The following is a 20,534-nucleotide window of genomic DNA, read 5'->3' on the forward strand; positions in this document are numbered from 1 at the left end:
TAGCTATGCTTGCAAATTACATAACTACATCAGAACAGATCTGCTCATGATTCTATATCCAACAGACTCCAGAGAGTAAGGCTTAATAATGAATTGAAAGATTTCTTGAAAACCAGACACAGTTGTGGGAGAGAGTCCATACAAATTAGACTATCCTGGCTCCAAAATAGGAATAATGTGTTGTTTTCAAGTTGGTCTATCCTGGGAAGTGCCCTTCCTCACTCCCCTCTCTCCCCCAACACTTCAGCAATACTGCAGAAACTACTAGAGTAGTTTCTAAACAGTGCACATCAGTAATTTAAGAATGGTGCAGAGCTTAAAATACACTTCAATTTAAAATTAAAGCTGTTGATTTTGATCAGCTGTGACAATGTTGAGTAAGAACTTCTTTCACTGATCAGTTACACTGGTGAGGAATGGAATTCAGAAGGATATGCTAGTTCTAGGCCCTCTTAACCTATAAATACTCATTCTAATTAATTGTAATATCACTCATTGTGATATCTAGTTTTCTGCCAATGGCTAACAATTTTGAAAGATACTGAAAACACAAAAAGAAAGCAATTTCAGTATGCCCATATCAGGTGACTGTCCCTGCTTCCAGGCAAGTAAACTGAAAAGAGGTTTCAAAAACAAACAAACAAACAAAACCCTACCATTTATATTTAGGAAATAAAATGTTCTGCAACAGAAGGCAATGCATAAAAACAAATGAGTTCCAGAACCTGTACATGCTACAACGAATATGCAAGTTAGAATAATAGATAAGTTAAAAAGCAGATCTGGCATCCCATGGAAGGTCTATTTGAAAGGCAATACATTAATTGATGACTCTTGCTGTGGTGTTGGGAAATGACTAACCAACCAAACATGTAGGTTTTACCTTAAACCTATCAGGTGTAACCTTTTTTTTTTCTTTTTTTTTTTTCTTTTCTTTTTTTTTTTTCTAAGACTACTCAGTCTTGCCTATACATAAAAGAGAGAGGGACTATATAGCCTATAATTTCAGTTGATTTCCACTACTGAAAGTATTGCACTTATTAAGGGACTGAATAGAAACCAGTCTTCTGTTAGGGAGCTTGTAAACACAATTACAAATACAGGCAAAAATTACTAGTGTGTGCTATTGATTGTAACACAGAGATATTCCACCTAAGTTACTGATGGAGAAATCAGCCTGGCCTGTTAACACAACATTACTATCAAGACAAGCCTGAATTCAGTCTTAGGTGAACCAGCATGCAAATCAGTTTGTATGGTTAGCCTATTCAAAGGGGTATAAAAGTAGAAAGAACAATCTTTTCTTTCTAGTAACACAAGCTAACCAAGTGAGATCCTAATGTTTGTCTTGTGCTTGATCTAAAATGATAGTCTCACCTGTTTGAATAGCTTTTGGATCAGGCACCTCATGCTTCAAGGCGCTGATCCAGGCAAATAACCTAAGCATATTAATTCAACACACAAAATGTCTACGGACTTCATGAAATTGGTTGTAAAATGGTATGTGAATGTGGTATTTCTGACCTTAGATGTAAGTATTTATTGTGAAGGAAAGACAAAAGTACTGTAACTAGCCTGACAATGACTCATATCAAACCCCACATTCTTCTCTGCAATGTTTTTACAGCAGTTACCTAGACTGTACACTAATTATCTTGACTGGCTATCCTTAATTTTCATGAATGAACTCCTGACAGACTACCAGATTCCAACCAAATCATATTTGTATGAAATCCTTTTCCCAGTTATAAATATATTTGCTTACTATATGTATTTTTCATATTTTCTTCCCTACACTGAGATGATAAAAATGGCAAACCGTTCATTTGCGTATTGTGTTCTTCATTTTGGCCATCCAACTGTTCCTAACTTCCCACATATACCTTTATTCCTTCATGTTGACAGAACAGTTGAAGCGCACTTCCATTGTTTTCAGGGAAGGTGGTTATATGAAGATTAAATGCTGGTGACCTTCGTTCTCTCTCCTGAGGAAAGATTTCGTTTAAAAACAATATGTGTGATTACATGTAAACAATTATTTCCCACCTTTACAAAATAGACTTGTAAATTAAAAAGACAGATTCCTATTCATATTCCAAATATTTCCTCCTACTTTCTTTCTTTCTTTTATACTTGTAGGCTGTTGGACATAGCTATGAAAAAAAAAAAAAAAGATTTCAGATTCTAACAAATTCCATGCACAGTTTCTGCAAAGTTAACAGGCACACTCCAGAGCCAGAAAACTTTGCATGTTGCCCAAATAATTGACTGGAACTGAAAAAACTTTGCAATAACTAATGTCAGTTGTAACCTCATTTCACTATTGCTTTCTTTCATTGAACAAATGATTACTTAGGAAGAATAAACTGCAGGAAAAAAAAAATCAACAAATATTATCACAGATTTTCTCAATAAAATTAAAAGTGTGTATCCACTCCTTGTTTATTCTTCAGTTAACTTTTGTATTAAAGCATGTGAAATCCCCAGACCTATTCTCTGTACAACCCAGGATGCTGGGTTTTAGCACAAATATGCCTTTGTGCTAAAGCTAAAAAATTATAAATTTTTATTTGTCTAAAACTAATAGTGTTTCTAAAACATCCAGACCATCTACTTGATTTTCATATGTTGCTTCAAAATATCATTGCTATTATTTATTTGGAAGACAAAAATACAGTAAAACAATAAGTAAGACATCTTATTAAATGAAGTTTTAACATGGTTGTGAAAATGACTGTACTGAAGACCCTGGAAACCAAGGCCCTGGATCTTACTCTGAACTCACTATGGCCATGGGAACATGAGTGAAGAAAATCGTATTTCTTCTCCATACAACAATGAGAGGTACCGACAACAAGACCTTCAGTTTCAATGAAAGAGAGTTTCTGCAAATATTTTACTTCTTCTATCCATCCATGCATGCCTGATTTCCTAAGCCATAAAATGTGGCACTTTAATTGGTAATGGTGGGAATAAGGGATGAATACATTCACTTAAGCAGATTACAAAGCATGGCAACTCTTGTTCATTAACTAGTCTAAACCTAATTTGAAATTACAATGTTGAGAGAAATATCTCTGTGCTCTGTATATTTCCTCCCCCCCCGCCCCCAAAGGCTCTATTTTAAATAATTTTCCTGTTAACAGCCTAATTTTGAAATAGACTTAAGTGACATAGCTATTGTAATACAAAACCAGAAGCTTAATTCTTCTGTGATCATTATAGATTTTTTTTTTAATTAATCACTTGTTATTGCACTAAACTTACATGGATTTGCTTGCATTAAATGATAAAAAAAGATTCAGTTTTCTACCCTAATCAATTTTTTATCTGAAATAATTTAACTGTTCTGAGAAAAATACTGCTCTGATTATGAGAAGCATTTACAATTTTACTAAAGAATTAACATTGTCAATCACATTTGTGTCTATGTGCTTGCCTACTAAGGAGAAAAATCTTTTATTGCAATCACACAAAAATACTCTCATTGTTATTCTGTGAAACAAGTCTTCAAAGATTTGGCAGATAACAAAACTAGACACATTATACTGAGCTACTTTTCATGTAATTCTTGTATGTGGAAAATACTTTTATGAAGGATGTTTTGAAGCACTTTTTTTTTTTTTTTCTTTTTCCTTTTACAAGTATATATATATATATTTTAGATTGTTTTACTTCTAGAAGCACGTTTTAGGGAACAGATTCTAGGGTAACTGCCAATTTAATGCTAAAGTGTTCAGCATTTTACTCTACAGTTGCTTAACAGAATACAAATAATATATATTACAAAGCACTTTTATCTTCCAGAATACCTACTGAAATTCCAATAATCTAAATCCTTAATTTAGAATATAATGTGCTATGACATTAAAAGGTATGGTATATAAAATAAAAGATACAAAATAGACTAAGAAATATCAAAGACAAAATGCAGAATGTCCATATAACAGGATGACATGACATTTTCATCTTTATCAGAGAAGTTATACATGCCAAGATTTTTGGTGAAACGTGCTGGATGAAAATTATGGAGGAGCGACTTTGACAGGTTTCTTGGAGAGTCTATTCTAAATGGTGTTAAGAAGGCTGATGATCTTTGAAACTGAACAATATGTTATCAGGCAATACGACTGTGTGATAATGCATCACACCCAACTAGTTTACTAAATTCCACACAGGCCCCATTTATGAGGCAATGAGAATCATTGCTTTCTACTGTGATCACAGGCTACATGTTCAAATTTTTATTCACAAAAATTATTCAGTTATTTCATTAACTCAAAGTATAGAATTTGCTAAAGAAGTTTGCTAGGGGCAACATACTACTTCCACATACACACTGTGTAAGTGGTGTACTTCACCACTAACTGACATTCTCAGAGGTTTTTTTTCCTTCTTTTAACTGAGTGATGAAAATTATTTCAATTCCATGACCATTTTATCCAATCAGAAAATGGATTCAGGTAAGAGAAATGATTTCAAAGCTGCTATCAAAATGTGTTCTTTTAAGATCATTTTACTTCATATTAATGCTGTCAATCTTAAATCAATGTAGTTAAAAGCAATTATACATTGATGTGATGGATGTGTCAGATCTTTAGATTTCACTGCATGCAAGATGTGAGAAGGTGTGTTAATTGAAGCAATGCCAACCAATGCTGTAGTATACATACTGAGTGATTTTACATGCAGGAAAGGAGTAGTTATGGAAATGAAACAAATAAAAAAGGCAAAATACTGCAAAACAAAATATTTTATTAGATGTAAAACAAACTATATGCAATATATATTAGCTATATTACATCTTCTTAAACATTAGTGAGCACTCTCTCCAAAACACATTAAGGCAGCGGCATCAATTTCATTATCCCAAGATACAACATTTAAAAAATAGATACCTAAGTGATTTCCCTTAAACATGCACCAGACATCAGTAATCTTTACAGGAATTTCAGCTTGGGTTCAAACATAATTTCTGCTCCATTTGAGAGTTTGCAACAGAGAGAATCTCTTACTTCAAGCTCTAGCACTCTGAATTCTAACAGCTCATTCTGGTCTTTTGCATCTTGCATCTCATTCTTCAGCTGATGTTCTTCTTGTTCCATTCTGTAAATCTAGGAGACAAATACATCATTAACACCCTGTAAACAATGGAAAAGACATCATACTAAGCTATGGATCAGGGCTTTAGACAAAATGTGTTTTTTTTTTTTTTCTTTTTTTCAGTTTCTCAGCAGCTACTAGACCTTGTCTTGGAGATAAAGAAGGAACTTACCATCAGAAAAGTATTTTTAAGAACTGACAGCAGAAAATAGTCTATGATCTCTTAGAATAAAAACGTGGAAGCCAGTAAGAAAAGTGATATGAATACTGTATCTAAACAAATTAAAAATATAACCTTTCTTTTAAAATCAGGTGAATAAAACTGGATTCAATTAACATATGCACAGACTGTTCTTATTGTCTTTGCATAACCAGACATTTACATTTTACAGCATATGAAACACAATAATGGAGAGTATTTTAATGTCTAATTTTTAATTTTCCAGACTTTTGCTTTAGGGCACTAACAATGACAAAACAGAAATTCAAAGCTGACTCTTTGCTATGCCACTTAATAGTTTTGGTCTACTGGCTAGCTTAACTGGGTGATCTTTTTATTTGTATGAAACTAAACAGAAGTGTAGCACCTGGTGGAATGTGCTATAGCATTTAGAATACCTGTGTAAGTGTCTGAATAAATGAAGTCCAGCTGTAACTGCTTTTAGTCATGCACTTTTCTTTATCTTGTTTCAATTGTATTAATATTGATCTGCTAATAACAATAATAATTGCTACATTCTGAGTACCAACTAACATTCCCTGCAGCATCAGTGAAGGACAATGAGGATGCTTAGCTCTGAATACTTCAGAAAGGAAATGATACAATAGACTTAAATCAACTAGTATTACTTAATGTGTGGAAAAAGTAATTTTTACACACTTAATGTGTGTAACAATTTTTACACACTTAATGTGTGTAAAAATCCAAGGCTGGAGTGAGCAGGAAATTTTAGTTGAGGTTTAAAATTTAGCAGTCCTGACAATAGTCATACCTGTGTAACTGGTAAAATATAGCATTCCACATTATCATGAATATTTTAGATTATGTTTTGGCAGAAACTAGAAACATCAGTGGCCTGTACAAAATGTAATTCCAGAGTAAAGAGCAGCTTCCATTCCCAAAGAACACAAAAGCATATTGATAATGGTATTTTAATCAGAATTTCTGTTTCTGGAGAAAAATAAAGTGTGCAATTTTCATGTTGATGTTCCAGTATTTGGTACATTCATTTCCTTTTACCATTCATTTTATGATAAAGGGCAGCAATTGTGAAAAAAATCCCAGACTCTGAACACATACCTTCTCTAGCAACTCCTGATTTGTTCTGATTAGTAGCTGCTTTTCTTCTACCCATTTTGAATCCTATGAGGAAGAAGAGGATTAAAAAGATATATATTAATATATACATATAGTTAAACAAGACAAATAAACACACTAATTACAAGATTCCAGACACCGTTGCACATTCAAGTATAAAAATGGTCACACGTCAAAGAATCATAAGTATTTCAAGGACAAAGAGCAACTGAAACTGCAGAGAAAATAAAAGTTCATTTCTTTCCCTGAAGCTGTCTCCTGTCTCCTAATTTGTTCCAGCCAAGTATTTACTTTAAAATGTTTCCATATTGAAGTAGTGGGTAGAGACAGTTACATGACATTTTGTGATTTAAAATAAATAAATAAACAAATAAATAAATAATTTATTCAGCTATTTATTTTTCCATTGCAAAGAGTTGGGAAGTTTCTTGCAAAAGCACCCCATTTTGTGTTCGATAACATAAATCCTAATGGAGAAAGGGAAGAAAAAGGAAAATAACTTTCAGGGACATACAGTTTCAATTGTTCTTGAACAGTTCTTCCCAAAAAAAGTGTGAGGATCAAGCTAATACACAGTATTTATGACAAGGAATTCAAGGTATGGAGGAAAGACAGTGATATATGATGGTCTTCTAATAAAAAATGTATTTCTATTTGATCATTTGCTCCAAAGCTCCTCTTTGCTTTTATGTTTTTCCATGGATTCAGAAGGTTTCATCAAATATCCTTATAAAGACCCAAATTACAAAAACAAAGTTGGACATTCATATTTAATGGATTTTAACAGTCAAATTCACTCTGTTCTCTCTGTAGAGAAACATACAACCTAGTTCATTGTGCTCTAATTAGTTTAATAAGACAATGTCCAACAACTTATATGACATTGCATCCTTAAATCAAATTATTTTCTTGCTAAAAAGGACAATTCATTTAAAATCTAAATCTCTTCACTACAGCATTAAGGCTGATACTTCTTTTTTGTCATCTACATGTAGGTATTTGCACATTGATGCTGCACTAGAAATTAAGGAAATCTGGCTAGCCAAGCCCCTCAGCTAGATTTGAAAAATCCAACAAAAACTCTCCAAGACAATATTTATTCCAAATACCCTGCTTTTTCTACTTTCTGTAGACGTTTCATATTCATGAATATGAATATGAAATTTTTGAAAAGGAAAAAAAGGTTTTTTTCTCCTTTTTTTCTCCTTTTCTCACTTACATACAAGAATGGGCAAGCACATTTTAATTTTCATGCAGTAAACAAGTTCTTCAGTGTTACGGTGTTAAAAATGTTATGCTGAGAAAAATGTACTAAAATGAGTACTGGAAAAAATGTATTTGGAAAGAATTTTTGAAATAAATGAAATGAAGGAGTCAAGTTTCAAAATATTTTTTAACAACATGATTTTAATTTTCTAGTTTGAATTTGACTTCAGGAAAATTGTGAAGGTATTTGCAGTTTCTGTTTCTTACAGCTGTAATATAATACTAATAATTCCTGGGATAATGCACTAGAATCTTTTATTTCACTGTTTATTTTTGGAAAACATTTTAAGGATGGATTCCCCAAATGAACATTTCGCAAGTGTTACTAAATTATCAGTACTACCTTCTAGATGATGGAAAAAAAAATAATGAAAAAAATCACATAGTGCACAAAGAAGTCAGTTTATCATCACCACCTTTTATTTTGTTGAATATAAATACTATCAGGTTAGGAAAACTGAATAAATAGGTTCTCAGGATCTCAGGAAGACACTGAGACCACTTCTGTGAAAAGGTAATGCTAGGGTACAAACTAGCCCACTAGGGACAATATTGTGTTTCTCCTTCTGATGTCACATCCCTGTTGGTCATCTCAGATTACCAAGAGATACAAGGTTGCAAATGTGGTTACGAGGTGTTATTATTAAGAGTTATTATTATTATAAAGTAATAACTAACTGAATTCTGATTTCCAAGTATACCTTTTTCATGTACCATTCCAGAAACAGAAGTCACAGAAGTATTTCTTACATGTGTATCCATGGTTGCTTATCTTATTCACATACATTGAACTTATATCTTACACTGTAATAGTCAATTATTTTGTTAATATTTTCAATTACACAGCAATTTGCCTACAGCACCTTTATCATCAACAAACTAAAATGTCCACAGTTGATCCTCAAGAGGTTTTCAGTTCCAATTGCTATTCCAAAACCTCAGTGGGCCAATATTGTTAGATTGGTAACATATTATTTATTTTAGTAATATTTTATTTACATACAATTTACTAAGCAAATTGAAATTTGTGTGGAAGTGAGCATAAACAATTTTATCAATTTTTATCCTTAATTTGAATATGGTCCCCTTTGAATTTATACAGAATTTTACAGAAACCTTTCTTACACAGAATAAATAGTATTATTTGTAAGTTGCTTTTATTTGATGCTACAGGATTATTAGTCTTTGAAATGCATCTCTATAGATAAATGTGTCTTATTTTATTACCATATTACCTGCAATCTTAAATTACTACTTTAAACAATAAACTAAGCACAAAATAGCCTCCCTGATATTCTCTGTGTGTTCTAGTAGTTATGCAAATGAACATCTTTTAAATGCAGTTCTAAAACTCTAACCAGCCTTCCTGAAGATCCTGGACTTTTTAAAATATGCACTAGTAGCATTTACAAGATACACTGAAGCATGAGACCTACTTTTATCCTGTGTGGTGGTATGGAAGCATCTTTTTCCTACACTATGCACCAAAAATATTCTAAAATACAAATACAGAATACACATCTTGTTGGAATATATAGCAAAGAAACAAAACAGAAGAAAAGCCTGCACTGAATGACAATGGGAACAGAATTTAGAATGCATGTATATGTGGATACTCCAATATCACATTTTAGTGTTAGAAAATTAATCTTTGATGGACTTTTTTTTAGTGTATGTAATATTTTCCTCTAAGTAATCCACTGCTGGAGTAATAATTAGGCTGCATCAGTCACCCTAACACACCAGCAGGCAATGAAGATGGCAAGGGCACCACTGCATGCAAGGGAGAAAATGACATGGCAGAGGACATTAAGAGAGCCTTTTACCTGTCCTTTCTCGATTAGAGCTTTCTCCAGGTCCTCAATTTTTGCCTGACACCTGAGAAGATCAGTTTGCAGTTGTTCACGAGTCTGGGGGGAAAAGAAAAGTGTTATAAATTGTGTGCATATGCATGCACATACAAATGAACCGATATATTTAATCTTATACAGAATCAAAGGATGATTTTCACCCACCTGTGGGTCATCCAGTCAGCTTTTAATGGCTTTTATTAAAGTAATTGTTTTTGGCTGTATGTTACAAAATACCTAAAAGCATCAGTTAAATAATGTTTTTCTTTCCTAACCTATGAAGATATTAACATCACATATTGAGTGACAAAACTCTTTCCAGAAGAGAAAGAAAATGTTAGGAACAGAAAGAGTAATTCATAAGAAGAAGATATTCGTAAGGTAACTAGGCAGAAAGGACAAGACAGAATTGCAAAAAGCAGTGAATAAATTAATAACAGCCTCTGATTTTTAAAAGGGCTAAGAATGAATAAAACATATAGACCCAAAATAATTCGTTTATCCCATAAACAACATATACCACTCATTTTTCCTCTTTCTACATGATTCTTAAACTATCAAATAGGTATTACCCACTGAGTTCAGAGATGACCTAGAAGAATCTGCATCATATAAGGCACCAAACAAAAAGTGTACAAAACTAAGGATATCTGGAGATCCTCAGTCAATGAGACTCCTTGGAACTGCTGCAAGAATTTTCTGACCCAACTTTAGGTACTTTTTTACCCACACAGTTCAAAAATTCCCACAAGGATCTCCTTCTGTGTCTTCACATCCTTGTTGTTTACCTCAAGCCTCATCCTTGAACGTAGCAGGAAACGTTCATCACACGAGAACATTGGGCCAAAACTAACCATGAAAAAAGCTGCCTTCTGAAAACCTTCTGACTCCCTCAAACAATGAATTTGTATGAATGTGACAAAAAAGAGGAAAATGCCTTTAACAACAAAGACCAACCATTCTAAAATGTATTAAGGAACATTTTTCAAATGCCTGCAAAATAAATTTTTTAAAGCTATTACAAAAATATTCATATCCTTGTTTCCCTTCCCATGAAGGCAAATGAAATATATAATGATCTCTTATAAATGTCAAATACATCAGTACCTCTGAAATCTTAATTTAACAGTATATGTAAAAATGCTCCCAGACTTTTTTTTTTTTTTAAGAAATAAAACAAATACTTTGCTAATCTTTGAGATTAAATGAACATCAGCTGCAATCACATGATATTGTTAACATTGTAACAGCTTTTTGGAATAGTAGAAATTGCCACACAATGGCCAGGGGAAAGGCAACTCTTATTCCAACCAAAAGCATGTGCAGTGAAATACTACCACAAATATTCTTCAACCATGCTATCATACATCAGAGAGGCTTCAAATAAAAAAATAAAAAATAAAAAAATAAAAAATGATAGATACTAGAGGACAATGTCTAACAGGTGAAGGTAGCCAGACTATGGCATTAGACCACTCAGTTCTGTCTCTAGATTTACATCTACTGCTCTTGTCCTCAGCTGAGCTTCCTAGGTAGGGTCTCAAATGTGACTAAGCTTTTGTATGATGTTGAGAACTCTAACAAAAAAAGCTATATAGAAGGAATTCCTCTGTTATAAGAACTGTATTTCACAGAAAAGAATAAGTGAATATTGGTTGAAAACCAGACAAACTTGGGAAAAAAAAAAAAAAAGACACATTTTAAAAGTACAATCTGAATTTCCTACATACTGGCTCTAGGGATAATAGACCAGCATTTTAAGATGTAAGTAAATATAATGTAAGATGTAAGATAATGTCAAGCAGTCTACTTTGTAACTTTTATTTGAAAAGCTTTGTGTATTAAGGCACAGCAATTCTCCTCCCACAAACATACTGCTTCTATGCTTGAGAAAATTCTGTAAGTGGATTTTAAAATGCTTGGCAGAGAAAATGATGTGGATGTAATAGTAAAGTGAGTAATGTATGCTCATCTGCAATCTAACAATATGTAATTTTGTGAGAATTTTATTAATTGTTTAAGCAGTAGAAACATCAAGTTAGCAGCAGCTCTTACCTTGGGGATAAATCGAGTCCCTCTCCACCAGTAACTTATAAGCCTTATAAAAATCTTTGCCTTTCTGCATTATTAGCAGCATGATGTGGTGGCACAGGACAAGGTAACATGTAGCAAGGTAGAAATATGTAGTAAGTCACAACATGTAGTACGTTTCTACAATTCTGTGGTTTGGGGTTATTTTTTGCATTTTTTTTTCTTTTTAATTCTTAAATATATTTTTAGAATCAGTCTTACTGAGCTTGAAAGGGAGCTCTGGAGATTTTCTAGTCCAACTGCTGTGCTCAAAGTAGGGGGGCATGTATAGCAGGTTGTTTGTCTATCTGAGTTTTGAACATCTCCGGGGATGGGGATGCCCGAACCTCTCTGCAAAACACATTCCAGTATTTGACCACCACATTCTTCCTCATGTCCAGGACTTTGTAGTTCCCTTTGCTGAATTTCATGAGAGTCCTGCTTACTGTATTCTCCAGCCTGTCAAGGACCCTCTAACTGGCAGCACAAGCATCTCATGTATCTAAATACTAAATTTAACTAAATAGATTGCTGTGAGGTTAAAAATACAATAATTTCAGAGAGTCGATAATGCTGACCTAATAGGAATAATACTGCTTTTTAATGGAAGAAAAAAGAGATCTGAGATTGTAAGAACAAATTGAGACTTCATACATTCAGAAAACACTTGAAGAGAAACTTACTTTGTCAGATTGGGATCAGATTTTTAATATGCTCATTGTAAAGGTACTAGAGTACTCAATACAACTTTTTCTCCAAATAATTTTAAATCCATCTCCAAATTATTTTATTCAAATAATTTCAAATCCATCAATCCAATCCATCTGATTTGGATTTTAAATCCAAATTTCAGGTTCAAATGATTCTGTGGAATATCATTCCCAATAAAGGCATCTTACTCCTGAAATCTTTTACACATTAAGCACACTAGAATGAAGTATAATGATATTTTGTTTAGATCACATCAGATAAATCTAAATTGTTGCCTAACTGATAATATCTTCTAATCCTCAAGAACATCCATACTAGGCATTTTACTGACCTGCAAAGATATCTCCTACAAGACATCATTTTTTTTTTTGGCTTTTTCAACTATTTCAGAGCTAAAAGAAATTCTAGTTAAAAATAAATTAAAAAAAAAAAAATTACCCTTGCTTCTCTCTCTGCATCCAGGGTTCCACCAACTTGTTCTTGAAGCAATGCGTATGCTCTTTGCAAAGCTTGATATTCTCTTGTTAGCTGGCAGAATCTTAGTTCAGCTTCTTCCTTTGGTGTGCTCTTAATGAAGAGGAAAAAGAAGTGGGTTTGTTTATGTAATGACAAATATATATGATAATGTGTTTGTATACATAAACAGAGACACAAACACACAGCAAGAAACACAATTGTACTGAGTCTCAAAGTTCAAGAACGCTTTAAAAAAACATCACAAGTAGAAATGGAAGGAAAGATGACTTGAGGATAAGGTAGAAATGCAGAGATCAGTAGCTGTATCAATTCAATAATTTCAGGACAGTGTAAGATACTAGGTAAAGCAGTAATGCATAGAAATGGCAAGAAACTGACTGAGGAATGTCAACGGGGATCAGTTCTATGCACCATTTTCTTCAGTAACTCCAGTGCCACAAGGTGTTCAGAAGGGGTTTGTCCTACTTGTCATGCAGTCCACCACTTACTCTTTGTCTGTACTACACATAAAGCAATTTTCCAGAAAAAAACAAACAAACAAACAAACAAACAAAAAACTTACACAGAAGTTATATTTAAAAAGCCATAAGATTTAAAAAAAAACAACTTTTTTTTAATTTTTTTTTTTACTTGAAGTAATTTTAATATCTTAATTTGCTTTGAATCTTGAGCAACTGACATCAACACTTTCAAGTTCTTTTTTATAATGCTAAGAGCAAGAAATGTCCTTCCCTTTAATTAATTTTTGCTCCAGGAACTCAGGCTCCAAAGAACAGAGATTAAAATATTATTAGATATTAAAGCTAGGAAAATAGGAATCCTATTGTGAGTGAGGAGTATGAGACACAAGTGAGTGAAGAGGATAGAAATATGAAAGAGAGTATCTAACTCATGCTTTGTCCTCAGCCTTGCAATCTTCTAAAGTAGGCCAGCTGCCGTGTGTATCACAGAGCTCAGACAAAACATTACAGTGGGCATTTACTACCTATGATCATTTAAGCCTTAATGAATTGCAAAAGCCTTTTTTTACTATCACAAAAACAAGAAGAAAATCCTGGTTGTAACAAAATAGTAAAATAAATTACAAGGTTGAAAGGCAAACTATTGCCTGTTAACTATGGACTTTTGGCAAAGCAACATGCCTATTCATTTTTGGTTTTGTTTTTTTTTTCCACAACTAAGAAAGGGTTTGAAACAAAAACATTTTTGTTTCTCAGCCCAATTATCTACCAAGCATGTAAGGCAGAATGTTAACTTATTAATTCTATTGCAATGACTGTGGATCCTTTTGTTTATTTGTTTTTGGTTTTACTGGACTTGAGAAACACAAAACAATTCCTTGTCAAAACTTTTTTAGTTCCTAATGCAGAATAGTTGAAAAATGTTTGTATTTTTATACCCCATGCCAATTTCTCTAGAAGTTAGAAACAAATCACGTGCTACTTACATCATCCAAATCTTCCTCTGGTGTTGCTGGTGTCCTGTCTGTTTTATCTGTGTTATATGAAGTTACAGATGATGTTTCTGAATCTATGGATTCTTCATCAAATCCAAAAAATGTCTCCACAACATGCCTCTGAAAAGTTAGTTTTTCTTAGTTACTAGCAAAACAAAAAACCCCAGTAACCCGGTAAACAGCAGCCAAGGTCTTCTCTGACCATTGTTTTAGTATTCGGGAAGAAAACGGTTCCTGTGTAAACTCTTGTCCTATGAATTCTGTTGGATTAGTTAACTTTCCAGCATCATTTGCCTAAGTAGATTCAAGAACTAAACTGCACGTAGCACTGGGTAATTGCCAGTATAATAAGGCTTTAACACAAACATCAAAGCTAATTATCAAAATCATACAGATCTTGAATACTTCAAGATTCACAGTGGAGGACTACAGTATCTATATAGAAGAAAGTAACCCAACAGACTGTAACATATATGATGTGGAACCAAAAAAAAAAAAACTCCAAAGAATTATATGTGGAATTAACTTTGACATTCATACTGCCATACTGCTTAAAAAGAGCAAGAACACTTTATAGTATTTATTTTGCAAAATCCTACTCAAAAGTATGCATTATTCCTTTCCATTTATTTTTCCAACACCATCATTCTGTTTTTTTCAAAAGTTTGCTCCAATGGAAAAAAAAAAAAAGTACAAAACCCAGCGTTTTAAAGTTTTTCAATTTAAAAAACTATGTAGAATGTAATGCATGCCTGTAGACAACTAGAGAAAATTTGTAGCCAAAGGAAGTGAATAATACAATATTAGTACTAAGAAATATGACATTTTACATAAAATATCACAACTGCAATAATCCTTCCACCATTTCCATCAATTTCCTAATACATACTTGGAAAGCAGAAAATTTCTATAGAAAACGTTGCTGTCCAAAAAATAAATAAATAAATAAATAAATAAAAATAAAAAATAAAAATACTGATTTAACATTTAACTGAGAATTAGTTTTCTCCAGCATTGCTCCTTCCAAAATACCATTAAGAAATATTAACTATTATTAATCAATAGAAGTCTAACTTTCTACACTACACAAGTGTTCTGGTGACCCACAGAAATTCAAAGAACCAAGGAAATTAAGAAAAAGATACAGGTTACTGGAAAAATTAAGTCAGGTTACGAAGCATTGTAGACAGAGAGGCTGGTGGAGAGAAGTGGCTCTAAGAAGATGAAGGAAAAAAAAGTCTGCCTACCTGTCTCTATATTTTTTGGCCCTTCTTGATGCTGAATCACAGATTCTGATGTCAGTTTTTTTTGTTTGTTTTTACTGTTTTTGATGTTGTTGTTTTTTAACTACAAACTACAGGTTGTACTTAAGTTAATAGCCCTATAGCCCTGTTCATTAAATATGCCTAAAGGATGAAAAATAATAATTAAAAAAAAGATTAGTTGTTACTACTTCTGAACATCAGACATTTTACATATCAGCATGGCCGAACTGGCTAACTGAGTGGAATTGTGAGCTGTCATTTTCTTTCAAGGTACTGAAAGGCTTTATTTTTATCTATATTGCTCTATCTCATTATGAATTCTGAATATTTACTTTTCACTGAAGTCTTCTAGACTTTATCAATTCTTCCTTATAGGTATGAAAAATACTATCTCCACTTTTGCATAAAGCCCCATAATGTATGGTATGTTCTTTTGGCTTAACTAATCAACAGCCAAAATTCCCTAGCTTGAACAAAGTTGTATCATAAAATCAAGGGCTGAGTTGGTGCACTGCATTTACAGCCTGCAGCCCTGGCCCACTCTGGTCCAGGTCACCAGGTTACCAAGGTCCTCTAAGTCCCACCTTGCTGAACAGCTCCACAGTTCTTTCACGGTACAGCTAATCCCACTCAAGCTACTGAAGACAGCTTCAAGGCCCTGTCCTAAGACGTTTAATTGCTTTACTTAACATGAGTCCTTCACATAATAATTTAAAAAATTCATTCAGATTGCATTTTTAAATGAACTGGATTTACTAAAAGCACCTGAAATGATATTATGCACTCAGAAAAATAAATAAAATAAATAAATAAATAAATAAATATCACATATTTTTCAAATTGTATAAGGTTCTACATCCATCCATGGATATTCAGATAAATATGATGTTGCTTGCACAGATGGCAGAAAGCTTTTATCAATCTTTAAAAGCCAACCTTACTTTTGCAAGCTACTAGGCCACTAGCATTACTATCAGGCATATTCAAAAGAAAAGAAAAGCAGTGCAGTTTCAGTACTAAAACCATGTAAAGGCACATTTCTGTTCTCTCAGTCATTTCAGAATCACTGCCTCCCCAGCACTGTAAGCCTAGCAGAACTGTCTTAGGTGCTTAAGACAAACACTTCCCTGGGATAATTCAATTATTTCTTCCAACATTCGCATTCTACACCAGTTTGTTCACCATTCTGCCCTGATCAACAAAACAAAGGACACAGGAAATAGATTTAAGTTGTATTCTAGAAATATAAGGACTTATCCAGAAAAATAATTTGTTCTCTCACATTCAAATTACAAAAATTTCAGACCCTTCTCTCATCAGCACAAAGGTTTACCAAGAAAACTGAGGTGAACAAAAACTAGACCTTCAGAGATCCAAGCCCATCAAGTTTTCCTCCCACACTGGACACTGGCTACAGGCTACAATCATCTAACAGTAGTACTACAGGTAGATACTGGGAATTGAAAATAAGGCTAAATAGACTGCATTTAAGTTATAAGGAAGGCCACAAGACTGCTTTATGACTCCAGACCAGTGAAGAGATATAGTTTCATAAAAATGAAAGCATATTATATGGAGGTAAAGACGATGAGAGAAGGCAAACAAAACCCAAGAGACTCCCACCAAGACTGCATCTGAATTTTTCAGTGTGGATAATTTTTACTCAAAGATGCTGAGAATAAACCCAAAACAAAGCTGCATTCAGACATTTATTCCAAAGCTTTGGAGGAACCTAGCCAAGGACAAGCAATTCAGAGTGCAGAATGGCTGACCCTGCTCATGCCTAAAACTTCAAGGTTGCTCATCCTCATGAAAATGATTCAGCAATGTTCAAACAAAGCCTGCAATGAGATATAGACTTGAGGGCTGACAAAGAGAGTAACACTCAAGCCTTGATCTTAAAAAGATCTGGTAGAAGGGACTTCAAAAGATGGACAGCAAAACTCCAGTGTATACAAAGCACAGATAATAACACAGATAATAGAGTACCATGAAGGTCAACAGTTTCTTAGCCAAACCCATTTGGTTTAACAAATTTTATTTTTAGGTGTTTATTGTTGTGGTTGTTTGTTTGTTTGTTTGGTGTTTTTTTGTTTGTTTGTGTTTGTTTTTGCTATATTTCAAACTACAAGCACTTTTGCAGATAACTCTTAACTTGCTTAAATATGCATCTTGCTTAAACCATACAGACACACAGCTGTGCACTGTTTCAAGGAGTGAAAAAACAATAGTAAAGCAATATCTCTTTTTACTTTGCATAAATGTATACAGGTTTGCGAAGGTACCTAAATAAATGCCACCAATTTGAAAAAAAATATGCTGGCACTCAAATATTTACATTTGCATATATTAATAAATACACTTGATTATTGGATGGAAGAGAAATATGCAAGAAAATTAGTGTTTACTATGATACTAAAAAATCCCAAAATTTAAAAGAAATTCAAAAGTCAAAACCTGTTAAATGCTATGCTATAGCAATATTTAATGCCTCCTTCCTCTACACAGAAGCTGCGTATTTATCATCTTGTGGATAAGATACTTTCCACAGAAATAGAGAATTAGCCATTGTGTGTTAATCATACATGTATGAGTTTCTCCATGACATAATTACAAAATAGCTGGTTTTATTGTTGATCATCTAATATTTGAAGCAATTATCTACAAGAAGTGATTCACAGCAAAGTCAGAACAAATTAACTGATAAAGAACAGCTGTAGAGAAAAAAAAAAGAAGATGACATCTGAGTCATACAAAGTTTGTTGATTAAAAGCATAAATAAATACAGTGACTTCTAGGGAGATCCACATATAGTTTAAGAGCTGGATCACAATGGCTCTTCTAAAGTGTATGTGAGCATGTATGATACTGGATTTTTGTAATGATACACTGTTTTCATTCAAGTTTCATTCAAGCTTTTCTTAAAAGTCACATTCTCCAAACATTCTCAATCAACAAATTATTCTTTTATATTAATTTGTACATTCTATTGTTACCTCTAAATCATAACTGAGAAAATAGTCCCATCAGTTGCTAAAATTGTAATTTAAATTCTAATTTCCTCTGACTACTATTATATATTTGATAGCAAGTATTTTTCACATGAATTTGTATCAATGATTCCACGTAATTTTAAAGTAAAATTGTGCATTTGGCCTTTGTAATTCAAGTATTAAGGTTTCTACGGAAGTATAGTGTTCAGTAAACATAAAAGTTTAGATTATTATAAATCAATACATAGAACATATTTCATGCATATTTCAACATAACTTCATTTCTAATGGTTTGGGTTGGATATACCTACATATAAATATTCTAATTTCTCTGTTCCTAAAGTATGAACTTTACAGTTAAATATCTCATTTTCAATAAATTAATCTAACATGATGAAAATAATCCAGGATGAATTTCCTTGTAATTCAATCAGATGAAATTATCAGTAACTTCTTACCTTCATGCTTATAAGTCATTTCTTGGCAGCCAGAAAAATACAGGCACACCAAAGCACAGAGGCAGATAAAAAAAGAAAAATATAAAACAAGAAATATGAACTCCATCACACTGGCATGCAGGCCTTCCACTGTCACGAATAGAGTTCATTTGTTAAAGTTTAAGTAAAGAAACAAATCTGCAGTCCTGCAGTTACCAAGCAAACTGGGCAATAAAGCCTTATTTTCAAATACATAACACCATCAATCATGGAATCATTGTTATTCCATTCTGTGTGTTAAAAAATAAAAAATAAAAAATACACTGTTTCCAGACTTTGTTATTTCACTAACAAAATGGTGGGGGAGACAACAATAGCAACAACAAAAAGGCAAAGAAAAAAACAAACAAAACAAAACACTAATTGAGCTTGAAAAATGAAAACAAAACAAAACAAAACAAAAACATGCCTTAAACAGCAAAAATAAGGAAGATTTACTCTGTGACTTGCATAGTCACATAGTGGGATGGGGTTATAAGCCCCATCCCGCTATGCTGCTCCTTTCCTCATGGGTGACCTGAGCTCATTGCCAGTGCTCGTCCATGGATCTGTATGTCCCTTGGTAATTAAACGAGTGCTCAGTTAAAGCTACACTAGCAACAGTAACCTAGTGCACTTACACTGCTCCAGAAATAACATAGATATCTAATTGCAAGAAGAAATAATTAAATCCCTGATACTTTCTAAAGCTTTTCAGCTGAACTAATGTTATTTAGACACAATAGGGCTATAAAAGCTATTGGATTACTTTGAAAGATCATTCCCACAAGCTGTTTTACAGACTGAGAAAGGTGGATACTGTTCTTCCTAACAGGAATCACTGCTAGGAAAACACTCATTTTAGAAATGTCCATATACTGGACATTGTTTAGTCAGAATACTGTGAAAATTAATGAAGCTGAAGTGTACCCATTCAGGAAAAGCTGCAAAAGTATGTGAGTGCAATAGAATCACAGAATGGTTTGAGGTAGAAGGGACCTTAAAGACCACCCAGTTCCAACCCCCTGCTATGGGCAAGGACACCTCCCATCAGACCAGGTTGCTCCATCCAACCTGGACTTCAATACTTCTAGGGATGGGGCATCCACATCTTCTCTGGGCAACCTGTTCCAATGCTTCACCACCCTCATAGTGACCCTCATAGTCACCCATTCACCTGTTTACTAAAAGAAAAAATGAAACTTCCTATACCTTCTAGTGTAAGCTTATCTGACTGCATTCATGAAACTTAGTTCCCATCAGTTATTTCCTTTTTCACTTTGTCAAAGAAAGTGGGGCACTGATCTGGAAATAGATCCAACTCCAACAGCCAAACTTGATAATTAACTAGTGTTAAAGATAATTTTACACTTAACAAAACTTAGAAAAGCAAAGCCAAAGATTTACATCAGTAATTTCTCCTTCTGAGTGGTTGGTTAGGACAGATACAGCCATAATTTCTTCTACTGTTATATATAGGTTATCATCTGTATGATATAAAAATCTTGTGTAGATCATAGACAGAAACACACTTGCACTGCACATGTCT

The 20,534-nt window shown here is 33.3% G+C and overlaps 1 protein-coding gene across 11 annotated transcripts in view; it reads right to left on the reverse strand.

The window, feature by feature from the left end:
- The window catches only part of JAKMIP1 (janus kinase and microtubule interacting protein 1), a 153,271-nt gene that overhangs the window by 28,201 nt on the left and 104,536 nt on the right, over positions 1–20,534 (reverse strand). For 8 of the 11 annotated variants that reach the window (XM_082758934.1, XM_082758930.1, XM_082758931.1 and 5 more), the window contains 6 exons: positions 14,243–14,371; positions 12,757–12,885; positions 9,514–9,597; positions 6,404–6,466; positions 5,016–5,114; positions 1,884–1,985 (listed from right to left, as the gene is read on the reverse strand). In XM_082758934.1, the coding sequence (XP_082615060.1) occupies positions 1,884–1,985; positions 5,016–5,114; positions 6,404–6,466; positions 9,514–9,597; positions 12,757–12,885; positions 14,243–14,371 (606 nt within the window). Of the gene's footprint in view, positions 1–1,883; positions 1,986–4,824; positions 5,115–6,403; positions 6,467–9,513; positions 9,598–12,756; positions 12,886–14,242; positions 14,372–20,534 lie in introns of those variants that run through there. The other 3 variants (XM_082758929.1, XM_082758936.1, XM_082758928.1) reach the window with 3 other exon arrangements.

Source organism: Aythya marila, assembly GCF_965140915.1.
Source record: "Aythya marila genome assembly, chromosome: 4".
NCBI classification, from domain to species: Eukaryota; Metazoa; Chordata; class Aves; order Anseriformes; family Anatidae; genus Aythya; species Aythya marila.